This window comes from Mastacembelus armatus, chromosome 11 (assembly GCF_900324485.2).
Source record: "Mastacembelus armatus chromosome 11, fMasArm1.2, whole genome shotgun sequence".
Taxonomy (NCBI): domain Eukaryota; kingdom Metazoa; phylum Chordata; class Actinopteri; order Synbranchiformes; family Mastacembelidae; genus Mastacembelus; species Mastacembelus armatus.
The window spans coordinates 19,739,760-19,758,628 of NC_046643.1; the positions used below are offsets into that span (position 1 = coordinate 19,739,760).

General features: G+C 44.1%; 2 protein-coding genes across 5 annotated transcripts; one reads left to right on the plus strand and one right to left on the minus strand.

The window, feature by feature from the left end:
* Nucleotides 1–639: 639 nt before the first annotated feature.
* On the plus strand, nucleotides 640–15,750 carry tpi1a (triosephosphate isomerase 1a). 3 transcript variants are annotated; one of them, XR_004463170.1, is made up of 16 exons: nucleotides 640–855; nucleotides 1,381–1,504; nucleotides 1,769–1,868; nucleotides 2,257–2,374; nucleotides 2,519–2,604; nucleotides 3,034–3,121; nucleotides 3,316–3,552; nucleotides 4,973–5,203; nucleotides 6,639–6,790; nucleotides 7,684–7,848; nucleotides 8,220–8,284; nucleotides 8,449–9,015; nucleotides 9,234–9,894; nucleotides 10,289–11,333; nucleotides 11,560–11,685; nucleotides 14,393–15,750. XR_004463170.1 is itself a non-coding variant. In XM_026301072.1 (7 exons), the coding sequence occupies exons 1-7, from the start codon at nucleotides 744–746 to the stop codon at nucleotides 3,432–3,434; spliced, it is 747 nt and encodes a 248-aa protein (XP_026156857.1). In that variant the 5' UTR covers nucleotides 640–743; the 3' UTR covers nucleotides 3,435–3,965. The 3 variants fall into 3 exon arrangements, 1 of the variants encoding a protein (XP_026156857.1); XR_004463171.1 differs by having other exon boundaries at nucleotides 1,384–1,504; XM_026301072.1 differs by lacking the exons at nucleotides 4,973–5,203; nucleotides 6,639–6,790; nucleotides 7,684–7,848; ... (4 more) ...; nucleotides 11,560–11,685; nucleotides 14,393–15,750 and having other exon boundaries at nucleotides 3,316–3,965.
* Nucleotides 5,581–18,739, minus strand: LOC113126853 (gamma-enolase). 2 transcript variants are annotated; one of them, XM_033325445.1, is made up of 14 exons: nucleotides 14,768–14,810; nucleotides 14,405–14,505; nucleotides 11,580–11,665; nucleotides 11,177–11,272; nucleotides 11,022–11,080; nucleotides 10,361–10,430; nucleotides 9,728–9,861; nucleotides 9,465–9,556; nucleotides 9,218–9,348; nucleotides 8,753–8,950; nucleotides 8,461–8,662; nucleotides 7,238–7,346; nucleotides 7,039–7,097; nucleotides 5,581–5,767 (listed from the first exon to the last, which is right to left on the minus strand). In XM_033325445.1, exons 3-14 carry the CDS (start codon nucleotides 11,662–11,664, stop codon nucleotides 5,698–5,700), a joined length of 1,305 nt encoding a protein of 434 aa, XP_033181336.1. In that variant the 5' UTR covers nucleotide 11,665; nucleotides 14,405–14,505; nucleotides 14,768–14,810; the 3' UTR covers nucleotides 5,581–5,697. The 2 variants fall into 2 exon arrangements, with proteins under 2 accessions (XP_033181336.1, XP_026156836.1); XM_026301051.2 differs by lacking the exons at nucleotides 14,405–14,505; nucleotides 14,768–14,810 and adding an exon at nucleotides 18,698–18,739.
* Between the last annotated feature and the right edge of the window lie 130 nt (nucleotides 18,740–18,869).

The window sequence follows — 18,869 nt, forward strand, 5'->3', positions numbered from 1 at the left end:
CGTGATTTCACTCCCCTGGGATCAGCTGCGTTTTGTAGTAATTGTGCAGTTCCTCTGTAAAATATGTTTGTTGAAAAACTTTCTAATAAACATAGAATTCTGCATTAACAGCAGGTCCCAGTGTTTGTGTTACACTTGTTCTAAATATCATCTAAGTGCAGATGTGCATGTTGTACCTGCAGCTGCAGCTCCACAGGTCAACACACACACACACACACACACACACACACACACACGTGCACACGACATGAGGGAGGGTGTGAAACGTTGGTGCACACAAAACCTGATGGTCCAAACCAGCCGATCAGAAATAAGTGTTTCCTCTTGGGCTCTGCTCCTTGGAAAAGCCTCATGAATAAAAACTGTCAGGTGATTTAAAAATGTGTTTTTGTTGTTGGTGTCCAAAAAAACGAATGAAGAGAAATAAATAAGCTGCTTTCAACATTATAAATGTAGTGGAGTTTTTCTCAGGGCAGTCGACACAGACCAGCACAGACTGAAGACAAATGCAGCATCTAACAAACCAAGTCTCAGACTTGATCCATCGTGGAGAACCAGGTGCCATCAGCAGGTGGCGCCACTGCAGCTCCTGTAAAGCTGTTTGACCCTCTTTGGAAAACCAAATAAGAAGTAGTCCCGTGTCGGTGATCCCTGTCATTTACCCACAGCACCTGACGTGCGCACCCGCCGGACACATCCTGCAGCCACTGCCCTCACCGGGTCCTCGTCACCGTCAGCCGGCCATGGCGTCCAGGAAGTTTTTCGTGGGAGGAAACTGGAAGATGAACGGGGACAAGGAGAGTCTGGGAGACCTGATCTCCAGCTTGAACAGCGCCAGCCTGGACGACCAGACCGGTGAGTCAGTGATCCGAGTCCGCTCATGAACTGTCAGTGTGCGGGTTTCCCGGTGCGCACACGCGCGTCCGTGTTGGGTAAAGTGGGATTCAGGTAGATTCAGGTGTGTGTCTGTGTGTGTGTGTGTATGTGTATGTGTGTGTATGTGTGTGGGGGGTGGGGGGGGGATGCTGCTCAGATGACACAGTGACATTGAGAGTCATGTGATCAGGATGAGTTGCATAAAGGCCTCGGTCTTTACCAGCGGTGGAAAGTAACGAAGTACTTATACTCAAATACTGCATCAAAGTATTATTTCAAGGTACCTGTACTTTATTCTAGCACCTTATACTTGACCCAGCACATTTCTCTTTTTAATGCACTGCTTTTATTTTAACACTTTAAATTTTATTAATCCCAAACAGGAATTAGATTTTTACAGCAGATAGGATTCACACAGTCCTGGAAACATTAGAGGAGGAGAATAAAGTCTTTCATCAAACTAAGAAATTAAATTCAAATAAACTTGTTAATCTAATTTTCCAGAAGTGGTGTGTGCTGCGCCCCCAATCTACCTGGACTTTGTTCGGTCCAGTCTGGATCCCAGGATCGGGGTCGCCGCCCAGAACTGTTACAAGGTGGCGAAGGGAGCGTTTACAGGAGAGATCAGGTATCTGCTGACCGGACACACTCAGGTACACACTGTAGGTTAACCAGATGTTATTTATCAACACATCAGTTCAGTTGAAATGTAGAATAAAGGATCAGAATAATGTTTTTTGGGGGTTTTTAGGCCGCACACATCAGATATAAGGAAAACCTGTGAGACGTCTCTCTGGATTTTGGTTCTTACATCCAGCTTCTCCCTCATTTCTGTTTTTGTTTGAGTGTGAAGTTAAAACCAGTGAACGGACCCTGTTTCCTGTCCCTGCAGCCCGGCTATGATAAAGGACTGCGGGGCGGACTGGGTGATCCTGGGACACTCGGAGCGTCGACACGTGTTCGGGGAAAGTGACGAGTTGATCGGCCAGAAGGTGAAACACTTGGAAGATAAAGAAACGAGCACTCGTGTCATGTCTTACTCTTCTAACATCGGAAACATAAAAGTGCAAAATAGAAATGTTTAGTTGTTTTGCCTCCGAATCTCAGTTAAAACTCACTAAAAACGTTAATGAGAAGCAGCAGAGAACCAGGATTCTGGAGTCTTCACGTTGTTCCACAGTTGAAGTGTTGGAGCAGCTGCTAAGATCATGGTCCAGGTGGTTTTTACAGCTGAAAAAACATCTGTGAAGCTACTGAAACTACTAAAACGGCTTTTGTTCGAACATCTAAAAATGGATTTGCGTGTGGTGTCTGAAGAGTTTATTTTTATTAATATCCCAGGTAAAGCAGGTAAATGTCTGGCTCTTGGTTGGTTCTCAGGTGGCTCATGCTCTGGACGCTGATCTGGGCGTGATCGCCTGCATCGGGGAGAAGCTGGAGGAGCGGGAGGTAGGCACCACCGAAGAAGTCGTCTACAGTCAGACGCAGGTCATTGCAGGTAAATATATTTAAATACTAGTTTAAAAAACCAGGCTAAGAAAAATACCAGTTATATTCTCACATGTCACCTACTGCATTAAATCATCGTGTTAAACATCTGAGGGTTTTTCAGAGTTTGACCCCTGATGTTGTTCTGTGGCAGAGAACGTGAAGGACTGGGGGAAGGTGGTTCTGGCTTACGAACCCGTGTGGGCCATCGGAACAGGCAAGACGGCTACACCTGAGCAGGTAACGTGACTCCTTCTGCTGTTTACTCTTCCAAACAAGGCGGAAAGGTGTTTTAGTGCCATCATGAACAACTTTGACGCAGAATTGGTTCAGACTCGTGGCGTCAAAGTGTTTTCCAAACCACACAAACCACTTAGGTTCTGTTCGTTATGCCACAGATCAACAGCTGAAGATAAACTAAACTCACATGTGCATCATGTTTGTGCCTGTTTGTAAAATGTAGAGTTACCTGTGTCAAGGGTTCAGCTGCCAGGATCGATATATTAGTTTGACAGATATATGTTTCCAAATCTTTCTGTCTCCACATTGACACTTTTTATTTCACGACAGTCAGTGTTAGGACCAGATGCTGGTCCCCACTATGTACACAAATCACTGACACCTCCAGGAATGAATGTAAGTCAATGTAAAGTGTGTGTGTGTGTCCAGGCTCAGGAGGTCCATGAGAAGCTGCGCTCGTGGCTCAGAGCCAACATCTCGGACGACGTCGCCGACTCTGTGCGCATCATCTACGGAGGTCAGTGTCTTTCTGAAACAGGCCATGCTCGTCTGCTTGACATCCTTCATGAATTCATACCTGCCCACTGGAGAAATGTGAAAACAGTCGGGCACAGCGAGAAGAAACGGTTCTTGTCCCAAAAGTCGAGGTGTAATGAGTCAAACCCCAGAGAGCAGGTTTCATTTCCCCGTGTCCCCCTGTCTGTGCTCCAGGTTCAGTGACCGGAGTGAACTGCAGAGAGCTGGCGTCTCAGGACGACGTGGACGGCTTCCTGGTGGGAGGAGCTTCGCTGAAACCGGAGTTTGTCGACATCATCAATGCACGCGCGTAACAACATATGCAACATCTGCAGCAGCTGCACGCAGACTCTACCCTCCACCCCTCACATCTGCAGACTGATCCACAGACGTACGTCGGATTAGAAAATGTTTGTGTTGCAAAAGAGTCAGGTAAATAATGGGCTGTAGACTGAATGTGTTTCTCTTTTTACCATTAGTGTTGTCAGATACGTTTCAACCTTCTGATCAGTGTGGATTTGAAGGGAAACAGATAAATGCAGTTTGTTTTTCAGGACTGTTGTGTAACTGATAGTCTGCCTCACCAAACTGCACTAACTGTGACTTCAGGGTTCGTAAGCTTAAAGTTCTGCACAGTCTAATTAAATATAGAATATATAGTAAACTATACAAAACCTGTCTTTCTGCTACTGTAGCTCACAGTCTGTAGGAGTCAGGGACTTTTATTTTGAAGTTGTCATCAGAAGGCACTACAGATCTATGTAGTTAACACTGCACTTTGCTGGTGTATGTTCCACTGACTGATGTCAGAGAAACACACAAATAAACGAGGAAAAAGCACAAAATGATTGTGTGTTATTTCGTTTGTGTCAATGGAAACAAGCGTCACATGGGTCATTAACAGTTTAGTGTGTTTCTGTTATGTTTTGCATCCTCTTGTCTCCCACTCACCCTCAGATTTCATCACCTGGGCTGCAGGTAAATCAGTAAAAAATCAAAGGCCATTAATGTATTTCAGACATTTGTGGATCCTAAAAGGTAAATGCTGATGACTGATGATCTTCTGACTGATGTCGACGTGTTTGTTGAAATGTTTGACAGATGTGGAACACAGATATCCACAGCAGCTGAGCCAGCTGTTTTGGTGATATCATCCCTCGTGTCTTGCACCATCGCCAAGAGAAAATTCTTGGTTTAGGACCAAAGCCTAATGAATTTCCCATCAGCCTCAGCTATGTTAGCTCTCATGCTAAACTGTGCCTGGTAAACATCAGTATGTTAGCACGTTGATGTTTGCATGTTAGCAGCTGCTGATGCTGCAGCGGGGCTGCAGAGATGTGTCCAGCTCCAATAATAATAATAATAATAGTAATAATAATAGTGATGATGTCTGGACTCACACATTATCCTGTTTCACTTTTCCACAGTGTTTCTGTGCAGCATTGGTTTGTCAGAGCTGCTATAATCCCACAGCCTCCCTGACTGCACATTATATATAAATACTGTGTTTGAATAAAGTGAAATACAAAGTAAATTAGCAAAATATTAATAAATCAGCAGAAATAAAGCACATACTGGATGTTTTTATGGTGATTTCCAAGTTCACTTCGCAATTGCATTTTTAAAGTCGACTTATTTTACCACAAAAAATGACACAAACGTTTTGGGTACCTTCAGATTCAGTTTGGATGTAAAAAGTGTGAACAACAAACAGACAAAGTCAAAAACCTTTTAGCTGTGATTGAAATTGTAAATGACCATCTTTTTATTTCATATATTTTCACATTGTTTTCATTGACAAGCATTCTGTTTTTTTATGGTTTGAAATTCTCTTTCTGCTTTTTCAACACAGCTATTCTATGGACATTCAGGAGGAACCGAAGGAACAAAGGGGTTCAGGGGTTCGGTTTTTCTTCTTTTGTTTTTCTTCAGGACGGAGGCAGGACTTCGAGCATGACGGACAAATAATCAGCTTCCCTTCAGCACAGGAAGAAAAGAGGGTTTGAAACAGACACGACATGAAGAGAAAGGAGACGAGAGCAGGAGGAGAGAAGTGTTGGAGTGCAGGTACTTCAGTGTCCAGGTGAGTGTGTAAGTGTGTTTGTGTAGTTTCTTCACTCAGTCGCTGAACCTGCTGTTTTATGTTTTTTTCTGCGAATGAACGCATCGTCATCCTCTTGGTGCTGAGAGTTTTACTCTTCGAGCTCTTTCAGGTGCGACAGTGTACATGAGTCTGGAGTATCTACTTACGTATTTCTCTCTCTTTACAATAATAATCTTTATCTTGGCAGGTCTCTATTCTGGCTGTACATGAACTATTCCTTTAAAACTACAGTAACAGTGCATGTCTGGCTTATAAATTTGATGTTTTTAGAATATTCCCCTGCATGTGCATGAGTGTGTTGCATCTTCGTAGTGTGTGTGTGTGCATATAGTGTCATCTCCCTACTTTTAAGTCCAGTGCATATTTTATTTTTGCCTTTTTTTTTTTTTTGCTTGGCTCTTTTTGTTTTTCATGGATCTTTGTACATGGCTCATTCCGTGTTTGTCGTGTCGGTTTGTGTGTGTGTTTGTGTTTCACAGGGCGCTGGGGTTTCTGAAATTATGGCCTGCAAAGCGAGCCTGGTCCCCCAGTTCCTCCTCAATCCTGCAAAAGAAAAAAGGAGAGGGAGAACAGATTTTAAAGTCAGTTTGTAGAAGAGTTACTCGTCCTCGGCACTTCGGTGCTGGCTCAGCTCCGATCAGCTCTCTGCTCCAAAAAGGGACAAATCAAAGTCAAAGTCTGCTTTACTGTCAATTCACATACAGAGAATCGAAATGTCGTTACTCTCAGACCCATGGTGCATACAGATAAACACTAAAATAGTGCAATGTAAAAAAAATCATAGCTTAAATTAGGAAAGAAGCCTGAAACACCGACTGAGCTTTGTGTCAAGCAGAGCTACAACCTGCCAAAAGTGAAATGTTGGTCAACAAACAGCCAGATATTTGTTAGCAGTTGGTGGAAAACCAACTAATGTTCCCCCGCAAAGGAGCCGTCCATCAAACGGACACAAACACAACCATCTGCAACTTGCCATAGTGATTATATGCCAGGGTTGTGGTCCGTTGCACCCGGGTGGTCACAAATCATGGAAAACTGCTTTAAATGTCTTTAAATCCTGCATCTTTCACTTGATGTTTGCTGACTAGACAGCAGAGCATTGGCCCTGAGGAGAAACACATTATCTGAAGGGACCTGTTTTAATTTGTTGAGAGGATAATGTTCGTTATTGACTTTGAATACGGCAATTTGACAAATCTTAACTCACATGCTACTTGTCCTGTTCAGAGCTCTCCACCATATTGTGTCATTGAGTTTTTAATGTGCACACATAGCTGTGCTGCTCCCTACAGTCAGGATGACTCCTTCAGACCTGATGTTGTCTGTACACGTGTGCGTGTGCATGCTTCACTGCACTGATTAGTGTTTATCTGGTTAATACTCCTGTAAGTCTCTCCACCCTCCATCTCTCCAGCGTCTCCTCGGCAGCCCGATGGGATTACACAGCTGAACCTGTGCGACCTCCTCCCAGCTCCTCCCACCTCCTCCCCGTGCTGCCGACTGGCTCGGACACACGAGGTGACACCAGCGCTGCTGCCGCCTGTCACGTCAAGTAGCTCTCTTAAGGTACTAAATGCTGATCATGGTGTGTATAAAAATCTCTTTAATAGTTCTTTAACAGTTCATTCCCCCAGTTTCTCTTCAGTCTCCACGTGGGCTTAAAAGGTTTTTTGGTTTGTGTAGAGGTGTGAGCAGACCAGCTTCTCTGCTGCTTCTTTAATTTGCTGTCAGAATATAAAGACACCATATTCTTGTTTCTCCCAAAAGTCCCCTGGTACAGAGAGACAGGAGGACAGTGTGTGCAGTGCACTGACCTCATGAGCTGGTTGTACTTGGCCAGCCTCTCAGATCTGCAGGGGGCGCCGGTCTTAATCTGCAGCAGAGAGACACAAGATCATCAGCCTGAGGAAACTGTGAAAGCAAAGCGCTGTGTGTGTGTGTGTGTGTGTGTGTGTGTGTGTGTGTGTGTGTGTGTGTGTGTGTGTGTGTGTGTGTGTGTGTGTGTGTGTGTACCTGTCCAGTGCACAGTCCCACCACCAGGTCAGCGATGAAGGTGTCCTCTGTCTCTCCTGAGCGATGGCTGACCATCACACCCCAACCATTGGCCTGAGCCAGTTTACACCTGAGACACAGACACAGTTTTATTTCTAAATTCTCCTTCTGGGGATAATGAATGTCCATATCAAATAATCCAACCCCACGGTTCCTTAACATAAATGAATTCATCTGATTATGATTGATTTGTAACTGAACTGGCACTTTAAGCTGCTGACGCCGTGGAAAAGAAGATGCCTCAGGTGAAAGTGGTGGATTTAAAAGACGAACAACCCCCGGCTGCTGAGCTACTGGAATAAATCAGACTAATGAGACGAGCCTCATGTGACAGGCACAGTACATCACCTTTACTGTCAACATTTAATCTTCCCTTCCTGATTGCCAACCCTTCTGCTGTAATCCAGCTGCTGTGACCGATGGCTTCATAACCGACTGACATTAAGTGTGAGATTGCTCCGTCCCGACCAGACGACTGCCTCCCTACGTTTGACTGACAGATGATCTTCATACCAAAAACCTGCCGTCACTTCGGCCTTTAACGGCCTTTTTGTCACTCTCGTCTCTGACAGGTAACGACAGACATAACTGACAACGTGCTGACTCTGTGTGTGTGTGTGTGTGTTCACACGTGTGTGACTGATGGGAGGCCTTTCTGTCACCTGAGCCAAGATGGACGACCTTCTTCGGTCAGTCCAAGGTGACCAGCGACTCTATATCTGTCAGCACCAGTGTGTGTGTGTCCACACGTATTTGTGGGTGTGTAAAGGCAGTTTGACTTTATAAACTATTAACTTACGGTGTTTTCTTTTTTCTTTTGGGATTAAACTGCAGAAACGTGCATCTATCACATGTGCGACATTATCTCAAGTTGAAAAGAGTCTCAGAAAATCTGATCCTTGAATTTGCCAACAGTATGTGGCTCTTTATTTCCTGCTGACAGCGTCCTGTGGATCATTCAGAAGAACAGGGACAGTGTTTCAAGGTGGAGCCAGAAACCGTCCACAGGTTAGTGTAGCTGCTCTTTGGTTTTATGTACACGTACGTGTTTAATGAGACATTACTGCCTTTTATAACCCAGTTAAGGTTTTTGTGAGTCACTGCAGAATCTTTTGCAGGGTGTTTATCTGCTCTGACAAATCTTAACCCTTCAGTGTGAAACTGGTTTGCAGAAGCAGACGTACGCCTGGATGGCCTCAGTGACGGAGCCGATCTGGTTGACTTTGAGCAGCAGGCAGTTGCAGGCTCGCTCCTCGGCAGCTTTCTCTATCCTCTTGGGGTTGGTCACCGTCAGGTCATCCCCAACAACTTGGATCCCCACCTGCGCTGTCAGACGGGACCAGGCCTCCCAGTCGTCCTGATCAAACGGGTCCTCGATGGACACCACTGGCCATGAGGGAGGAGGGATACGTTCGTCAAAACGTTGCGGTGAACTTTATATATGTTTCTGGGTGGAGGCCGAGGAAAACAACACACCTGGGTAGTTGTTGACGAAGCCCTGGTAGATGTCAGCCAGCTCCTCTGCAGTGATGTGTCTCTCTGGATCCGGCGGTGATTTGAAGTCCAGGTCGTATTTCCCTTCACGGTAAAACTCTGAGGCTGCCACGTCCATCCCGACCACCACCTTGTCTGTGAAGCCAGCCTTCTCTATGGCCGTCTGCAGCAGATCCAGAGCTGCAGTCACAGAAAGGAGGATGGAGCAGAGGTGGAGTAGAGACGGAGGCATAAAGAAACATAAGGTGCCTGTACAGAACCTGCTGGGGCCTGAAAAGTGAAGGCCTCCATGTATTTATTAAATATTTTGACTTCACACAGAGAAAAGCTATAATTTTATTATTCTCTCCAAAATGATGCTATGAAGAGTGTTAGTGTTTCTGATGTTTGTGAGTCTTTGCAGTGTCTGATTTCACTTAATTTCTTTTTTGAATGGACTATCTTCACCTTCACTGTTCTCCAGGATGTTTGGAGCGAATCCTCCCTCGTCTCCCACGTTGGTGGCGTCCTGGCCATATTTCTCCTGAATCACCCCTTTCAGTGTGTGGTACAGCTCAGATCCTATCCTCAACGCCTCCCTGAGACAGGGAGGGACGACACATGCACAGAACATCCCCATCAATCAGTGAAGCAGATCACTAATCAATGCAAACCTCAAAAAAACAACATGTTTAGTTTAGACTTGAATCCTTACTTGAAAGACTCAGCTCCAACTGGGAGAACCATGAACTCCTGCATGGCCAGTTTGTTTCCTGCATGAGATCCTCCATTTATCACATTAAAGGCCTGAGAGGAGAGGAGAGGAGAGGAGAGGAGAGGAGAGGAGAGGAGAGGAGAGGAAAGGAAAGGAAAGGAAAGGAAGTCATGTTTTTTGTGGAACAGTTCACTGTGAGTCACATTTTAAAGACATGTAGCTGCTCAGCAGGTTGTAGAAAATCACAGGTGTTTGTGTCTTACAGGAACCGGCAGCACCAGCTCTGTGTTTCCGGCCAGGTCGGCTATGTGGCGGTACAGGGGGACGTCTTTCTCTGCAGCACCGGCCTTACAGATGGCCAGAGACACCCCCAGGATGGCATTAGCTCCAAACTGAGCTGTGACACAGGACGACACAGGGACTGGTTCAGGTCGGTGGTTTTACTTCTGATTAATTGATTCAAATCTTACAGTTTTTAGTTCAATTCATTTTATTTAATGTATTAGATCCATAATTCTCATTTAGGTTGTGAAAACCAGTTTTCTGTACATGTGATTATTTCACACTCTTAAGAAAAGAAGCTTTTGTTGTTGTCATTCATTTCCAGCTAAGAATAGCAGGCTGCCTCTCCACTAAGCTGACGTTTGTTTGCTAACTTACTAGTTTACTAGTTGTAATCCAGTGCAATAAATAAAGGGCACAGACTGACTTATGTCCAAGCTCCTTCAGTCTGTGTAACCAGGAATTAACTGGTTTAATTTCCACGTTAAAATCTTGGACAGCACATTTAAGCTGCACGTCTTTTTTGAAATGTGTGTTGACAGGAGCTGCAGGTTTCCAGCTGGCCGCTACTCTCTCATCATGCTGGTGTTAGACTCCCGTGTCATGTGACTCACATTTGTTCTCTGTGCCGTCCATCTCGATCATCATGTTGTCCAGCTGCTCCTGCTCCACCACGCTGACGCCCTGCAGACGCACAAACACAGTAACACACTGTAATAGTGTTCACACACACACACACACACACACACACACACACACACACACAGGTGGAGACATATACAGTATAATCTGCAGTAAATGACTATTCCCAAGTTGCTTATTGTTTGATATTGATATTCTAGCTATGAAACATTAAGATTGATTTTTTTGGTTGATTAAATGAATGTTTGTGATAAAAACATTGAACTTCCCTAAAGATTCATTTGTGTCTCTGATTAGACTCTGATGTGACGTTTTTTTTTTCCTGTGTGACTGATCATCAAAAATAATTTACCACCAAACATCTGCTGCTGGAGGAAATTACCCACGCTGCACTGCTGCGGATCTCTGAATCATACTATTGTACTCACACACACACACACACTCAGAAACACACACACCTCATTCACTTTTCCTCTCACCCACTCACACTTGTTTCTCACACAGACACATTATCATCATCTTTCATTCACACACATCAGTGATGTCTGTCTCATTCACACAGCGTCCTGTCTGCACGGACACATGGGACCCGCACGCTGACCGACCGACCCGGCTGTGAAAGGTTTGACTCACAGACGCTATAAGAGCAGGACCCAGGGTGTCGTTGATGTGTCCGACTGCCTTCAAAACACCTGAAGCAGAGCAGGAAGGAAAGAGCATCAGAAAGGATGCACCCTCTCTGTGTTTGAAGAACAGAAATGTACATGTGTGTTGGTCTGTTGTCTCACCTTTGCCCTTGTAGCGGCTCTTGTCTCCATCTCTGAGCTCCAGAGCTTCGTAGATTCCTGTGGACGCTCCGCTGGGCACTGCAGCCCTGAACAGACCTGAGGAGACACGTTTCCTCTGGTTTCAGTTCCAACGTGCACTGCACAGATTTACTGAGAGGTATTTGTCATGTATTTCTCTTTGTTATAATTGTAGTGCATGTTAGAAAAGCCTGGAGTCTGTGGGATGGATCCTAATGTGATGGGTTATCAAAGGTCATGGTTTATACTGATGTTCAGTCCTATAAGTGAGAATTGATCAGAGGTCGTGTGGAGGTCTCTAAACATTTTTAATGACGAATCTTCTCAGACGTCCGTTAAGTCAAGACTCTGGTTCTTATTTGCAGATGGGCTCATCGGCGCTCACCTTTCTCTGTGTGAAGGTCCACTTCCACAGTGGGGTTTCCCCGGGAGTCCAAGATCTCCCTGGCAACAACGCTCACAATCGACATCCTGACAGACAGAGGAACAGCGTGAGTTCTTTTGGTTTGATCGGTGTTTGCTTATTTCAGCTTCAGACTGACAGACACACACACAAAATATAAAGAGACAAGAAACAACGTCACTGCAGAAAATCAAAGCTCACCCCACACGCACACACACACACACACACACACACTGCAGTAAAACTCAACAACAAATTCTGCATTAATGTGCCGTCAGGTAGTTTCTATCCAGGAAACTGCCATTGGTCATGGTTTGATAAGGCTGCACTGTATTTTTCATATTTTCACAGCTGCTGAGCTTTAAGTCAGAAAAAGGCCTCAAACTATTTCAGGTGTGTGTGTGTGTGTGTGTGTGTGTTTTCAGCCTGGGGTTGTTTAGCTCCTGACCTGAAACTCTCTAAAATACATGAGTATCCTGCAGTTTTTACTTGAGATTTCTCTTAAATATCAAAACCAACCTACACGTTTTAACTTGTTGGCTGCTCCTCCTCATCACAACATGACCCTCTTCAATAATAAGCATCTTTACTGTCTTGTTTCTACATCCTAAATGTACTTTGTCATTCCATGTTACCATTTCAACGTGCATCTTTACACAGACCAGTAAAAGCATCACAGGCTCTGTTCCCGCGAATCCTCATAAAACCTCACACCTGCAGTGGTGACTAGTCCGCTAAAGTAAAGCTCAGCGGTGTCACGTCCTTTCTTTCTCACAGCCCAAACTGTCCACTCACAATCAGAGTCTGTGCTTTTCTCTGTCGTGCCTCAGACCAAACGCCCCAGACTTTCACTCAGTTCGAAAACAAGCGCAGGGGGTTTGGAGGTTCCTTTTAGTAACTAGTCTGACCCTGGAACTGTGGGTTCGTTCTGCTGCTGTTTACCGCTGTTGCTCCTTCACTCCCAGGAGAGACCGAATGGAAACTCTTGCAGCATTGATGTAGGAGCTGGGCGCCATTTGACACTTCGAAAAACAGCTCGACCACAAGAGCATTCATTTAAGTTACAGCAGCAACCGGTCTCACAAGGGCTCTGGTTATTTACAGCGATAATCAGGAGCAACTTTTACAGGATTCTATGTCACTGTTGCATGGCCTCAGTTTGCTGATGCATCTTTCCAGTTCAGACAGTTTTTTCATCATGGATTTCTTTTTTTCTGCATTAACAAAGGCAGCAAGCTCAGTCTTTACCAGCATAATTGGTAGTTTGGAGATAATCATTAGTTTCATGCTCAGAGGACTTAAAGTTTCATATGACGCTTTGATATAAGTGTGAGTATCTTTAGCAGGTGCTTCTCTGTAGATATACAGCAGCTAATTCCCATGTTACTTCAGGCATTTATTGAATTTTAATGGCGCAGCCTCAGTAGCGGAACACAATCTGCAACACAGACCAGATACTGTATGTTTCACCCAGCTCTGACCTTAAGACCAAGAATCACTTATAAACTTAAAGTTCAGGAGCATGAATTCATGTTACATTTTACTCATTTCACATCCTGTTCTGACATTTACTTCTAACCCGCACATGAATGTGTCTCACTGAGCTGCTGCACGTCACCAGACTGTAAATGTGCTCATTCTGTGTGGGACATCTTTACAGCACACAAACCCCAAAGAGTCCAGAGCATCATCGATGCTCATTTACTCTGTGGGTCTTTTCCCTCCTTCACCTTGTTGATATTCCAGACACACAGCACTGCAACAATATGTCAGAAAGGCTTTTGACGCCGTCGTCGTCTCCGTGCTGTATGAATACTTCATCGATCTGTGAGGAGCTAAATCTGGCTCACTGCTAGAAAACACGTCACTGTACAGAGGCTGTTCTTTCCAAATACACGCAGACATGGACCTGTGTCCTTTCTTTTCTTACTGGGTCTGTTTACAAATCAACGCTCTGAGGCCGTGATGACGCCACATGTGACACTGTTTGAGGTAAAACCTGAGGGTCATTGCACTTTACGGTGTAGGATGAGTTGCAGCTTCTTCACAGCAGGCATTTAAAGTCAAAGTGCCCTGGTGTAAGTCCCTGTATAAATGATGACTCAGGCCCATTAACGTGCACACACTCAGGTGCACAGAGCAAAACCTGAGGGCTGTGACGTGAAGAGTCGCACTGTGAATAAGTGAAGAACGTCTGAATTAATGATGATCAGACTGAAATCTAGTTTTCTTACAGATGTGGGTGGAAGCAACGTCACACTCACCAAGACCTGAATTCATCTACTTATTTAGTGCAGTTTAAGGATTTTCCTGCTGGTCTGTGGTTCCTAAAATATCCGTTTGCTACACACTCAGCCAGAAAACATCTGTTTGTCCTCCTTTTCTTCTCTTTCATCGGTTATAACTTACATCACAGCTTTTAGTTTTCCATCGGTTCAGTTCTGTCTCTTTTAATCAGAAATAAATGTTGAACATCCAAAACTGATTCTCACTTTTCTTCATCATCTTGTTCCTAAAATCCTTAATGTTTAGTCTCATCTTATTAACTTATTGTTTTATGTAAATTAGCCTCCTCTTTTCTCTCTTCTTCTTGTGTCTTAGAGCTTTTGGCCAGTTTTTGCATTGCAACAGCACAAGTATATGGATCTTTGTATCTGCTGTGTCTGCAGAAACTAGTGATATTCTAGTTGTGGTTAATAGTTTTGAAATCTGTCTTTCTCTGTGTAATCTGTACGCACTCAAGTTAGTTCCCTTCCTGAAGGCATTAAACAAAGCACATTTCTCTCATTTGGTAGACGCCCAGTCACCTTTCTTCTCTTACGCCGGCGCAGGAACTGCCCTGTGTGGGGCTCTGAACCTGCTGCAGAATCACAGTCCTGTCTTCAGACTCCTGCACCGAGCCTCCCCCCTGGCAAACACAACATGATCTTCAAAAGCAGCTCCTGAACCTCGTACGCTCACTGCTGGTTCGATCACAGCTTCCTGCTTATTCAGTTCAAATGCTAAGTCATGGGAAATTAAAGCGTCAGCAAAATGTGTAAAATGTGTAAATTGTGCTCAGAATATTAAAAAGCAGAAATGGTTCCTGACTCATCACCAACATATACAGAAGCCTCCACACACTCAGAGTCAAAGGGGACTGATGTGTGGGGTCATTTTTCTCTACTGACCTCTTTTAATTTAGTCTTCTCTCTCTCTCTGATGCTGTGTGAAGCCCCACCCTGCAGTACTGCAGTTTTCCCTCCTGAGTTCCTGCTGAGCAGCAGTACACGTGACGTCTGCCAACATTTTACACCACAAATTCTATTTCTGCTCTTTCTCTAGTCCCGATCACGTCCTCGGTGTCATTTGGACATATATTCACTAAGATTTATGCACTAATGGAACATAGGACAGCATGCATGAACACTTATGTGTCAAAACATAACTCTTAACATGTTGATGTTTAGCAGATATTTATTATTGCCACCCCTTAGCCACATGTGTTAGCATGCTATTTGCTAATTAGTACTAAAGTAAAGTGAATGCTGAAGCGTCCACCTTCCAGTGTGGCTGTTTGGAGCAATAATAAACTTTTCATTTCCGTCTTGCTGTCCCTGTGAAGCTGCAGAAACTTCCTTTGATGAGTGATGGCTCAGTTTCTCATAGCATCAACACAAATATGACTAATGTGTAAACTTTGGTGCAGTTATGGTCAAATAAATGTATAATTAGACAAAATGTACACAACCTTATTCCAAAGACAGGTGCAGTTACTTTAAAACGGTCACAGACTTTAACTTCATACAGTTCTCTATGAAAAGAGTTTGAACATCACATACCACAAACTACCAAAGCCTTATTTATTTCCATTTAATAAGGAACTGATTGAAAGCCTGGTCTTGTTTTCATGGTAGAAGTGAAGTGTTTCGGAGTATTAGCTCCACACTTCTTCTTCTCTCTTTTCTTTTCCCAATCTGTCCCCACGTCAGTGAGTTCATCCCCTAGCTCTCATCTCCGTCTCTCTTCCTCCGTCTCTGTCTGGGGGTTTTGGCCGGTGCTGTTTGTTGCACGTTGCTGTGTGTTACGTAAGCTCTACAGCAGCAGCAGAGACAGGCAGGACACCCATGAACGCACCACACCTACCAGAGACTGCAGTGCTCAGCACAAAATATACCAGCACTGAAAAAACAACGCAAAGGCAGACGAGCCAGGGAGGGAGTGAATGAGAGAGAGAGAGAGAGAGAGAGAGAGAGAGAACAGGGAGAATATATCTCTGTGTTCGGGTATATGAGGTCAAGAGGAAAAGAAGACTGAGAATAGAAGAAATGAAGATACAGATGAAAGATAAATGTGAGGAAAGGAGGGATGTGGAGGGAAAAGAGAGAATGGGATGAGATTTGGGACAAAATGTTGCTGGAAATGTAAAAGATGATCTCCCAGTTTGTTTCAGTTGAAATGAATTAGTAATAAATTCTAAATTATGAATTATTACTATAAATTATTGAACGTCTTGTTTACGTCATATAAAGTCACACACTGCAGAAAGATGAGAAATGGCTTCCAATTATTTTATAAGGTTTTGTTTTCTTTCTAAAGTAATAAACTACAAATCCAAGGCCAGTCTGTGAACACAGTATTTTTCCCTCATTGTAAATTCCTGGTTTTCTCCAGGTACTCTGGTTTCTGGCTGCCTTTTACCCAAAGAGAGCTGGGATAGGCTCCAGCAGATCCCTGGGACCCTGGTTAGGAATAAGTGGGTATAGATGATGGATGGATGTAAATTCCTATCAATATTATCGATGATGATTTAAAGATATTATTGGATTAAATTATGGTGATCAGCTGTAATAATTTCAACTTCGTTTCTGAGAAATAGTCTAATTTCTAATCATCTCACTTTCCTCTAAACACCATAATAACCATGATCACCAGCTGGTGCAGGAGACAGATTCAGGCAGGTTTTCTGAAGATTTTTAGATCAAAACTGTCCCATAGCAGCTAAACTTATATAAAATAATCCTACAATCTGACACAAACTCTATCTGCACTACAGGTTATGACAAAAACCTAGAAGGTCGACCATGAGTTAGGATTATTTAGTTAAACAGACATAAATATAAAAGTCAGGTATATATAAAGCCACATGATGGTGTCTTTCTTTAAAAAACTAATTCTCTAATGCAGCTGTTCATCTTTTGCCTTGATGATTCAACATGGAGAGTTTCTTTTCCAAATGCCGCAGCTGTCAAGCAGAAAATACCCCCCCAAAAAAACAGGACATTCACTTGTGCAGGCCTGAAATAAGCGTGTCAGATATTCACCTCCCAACACTAAAGGCAACCAGGCAACAAACTCTAATTGCCCCATTTACAACAAATAATCACAGCTTACGTTCGGCATTTGGCTGAGAGAAGAAGAAAAGATCTGGTAAAGGTCTGCAGTGAAAAAAGAAAATAGATATGGAACAACTGCAGGATGGAGGGAGAGAATCAGAAGAGAAATTAAAATAAATGCATATAGAGAGATGAAATATAGATTTAAAATGAAATATGAAAATAAAGGGAAAATATATATCAAAATATCAAAAATAGCCAGGAGGAAAGAGAGGCAGGGCGAGAAAGATGGAGACACAGAGAGAGAGAGATAAATAATTAAATGGCCCTGTTGGGGTGGAGAAGAGCGGAGAGATGGAGGGATGGAGGAGGGAGAGAGGAAACAGAAGGCTGATCATCACAGGACGGCAGACACACACACACACACACACAGGAAGAGGAGCAGTCTAACACATACATGATGCTAATACTGTGTCCAGTACACACACACACACACACACACACACATATAGCTGCAATCCAACAGTTATCACAAGTACTCTCACACAACAACAACACACACTTGACATCCGCCCACACACACATTGTGCCACAGATGCAGACATCAAACGTACACTCATTTATGCGTCTGCCATCTAACACACTCACACATTTGCTCCACCGAGGACTTGACAGTAACTGAGTGTAGCATCATGTTTCTGCTGCACAAAGAATGCTCCCCTCTCTCCCTTCACACACATTTCACCACTGTTTTCCAAGAAATCTGAAAACATGAATATGATATAAAAATGTTACTGACAGCAGGGTCACACATAACATGAGTAACCGCACAATTCATCCATCCATCGTCTACACCATAGAGCGTCAGGGTGGGCTGGAGCCAATCCCAGCATGCAGTGGTTGAGAGGCGGGGTCCACCCTGCACATATCAGCAGTCACACACAGACACACACTCACAGCTACCTCCACACAGAAGGCCCCGGGTTTGAACGGGACATTAACCAACTCGGACCTAAACCTGACTCTACCCCAAAAACAACTGAAGCATTTCTACCTCACACACACACATTTACCACACATTTACCACACACACACACACACACCTGATCTACCATAACTGCAGGATCCATCTCACACACACACACACACACACACAATTCCTGCAGCCATTTTACAGCAAATCAGAGAAAACATATGCAGCAAAATTACACAAGCACACACACACGTTCCTGTGCTGCCATATTAAAGCACACACACACACACACACACACATAATATTTCTGCTGCCACAGCACAGATAAATAAACGTTCTTCCACAACTAACCTAAACATAATTCTAACCTTAACCTTAACGCCAGGTCTTAACCCTGAAACAGCCCAGTGATGTGCAGCCAGTGCGTCCTCACGGTGCCTGACTGACGTGAAGCTAAATCATATTCATGCACAGTAACAGTCTGAACTCACACATGCACACAGACACTGATGCTTTCCTGTCACTTTTCACACATATAAACACACGTTTGACAGCCATTTAACAAGAAATCAGAGAAAACACGTGAAGCTAGCATCACACACACACACACACACACACACACACACACAGTAACACCTAGAACTAAAGGATTTCCATCACGCATAAACACCCGAGCAGCATCCATCTGCATCTGTTCTGCACTGAGCAGCAGCCAATCAGCATGAGATCAGAGGAGAAACAAGATCAATGGATGGAAAAACACAAAACCTCTTGAACGGATGGAAAGAGGAAGAGAGATTTCTTGCCTTTACCTGCCGCCTGCGTGTGTGCTCTGCCTTTCAGGGCAACTGAGAAAACACTGGAGAGGCAGAGCGAGGGAGAGGGAGAGGAAAACAGGAGGGGAGGAGGAGGGGGTGAGATGTGTGAGAGAAGGGGGAGGGGAGATGACTCAGAGGGAGATGGAGAGAGGAAGAGGAGGTTAAT

Bases quoted from the DNA above. Each gene is read 5' to 3' on its own strand.
- tpi1a (XM_026301072.1), top strand. From the start codon at position 744: ATGGCGTCCAGGAAGTTTTTCGTGGGAGGAAACTGGAAGATGAACGGG. The intron at 1,505-1,768 runs GTATCTGCTGAC...CTGTCCCTGCAG, and splicing joins GCGTTTACAGGAGAGATCAG to CCCGGCTATGATAAAGGACT. The intron at 2,375-2,518 runs GTAAATATATTT...GTTCTGTGGCAG, and splicing joins TCAGACGCAGGTCATTGCAG to AGAACGTGAAGGACTGGGGG.
- LOC113126853 (XM_026301051.2), bottom strand. From the start codon at position 11,664: ATGTCGATTGTGAGCGTTGTTGCCAGGGAGATCTTGGACTCCCGGGGA. The intron at 7,347-8,460 runs GTACGTCTGCTT...TCTGTGTCTCAG, and splicing joins GTCACTGAGGCCATCCAGGC to GTGTAAACTGGCTCAGGCCA. The intron at 7,098-7,237 runs GTACACACACAC...TCTCTGCTGCAG, and splicing joins TGGGACTGTGCACTGGACAG to ATTAAGACCGGCGCCCCCTG.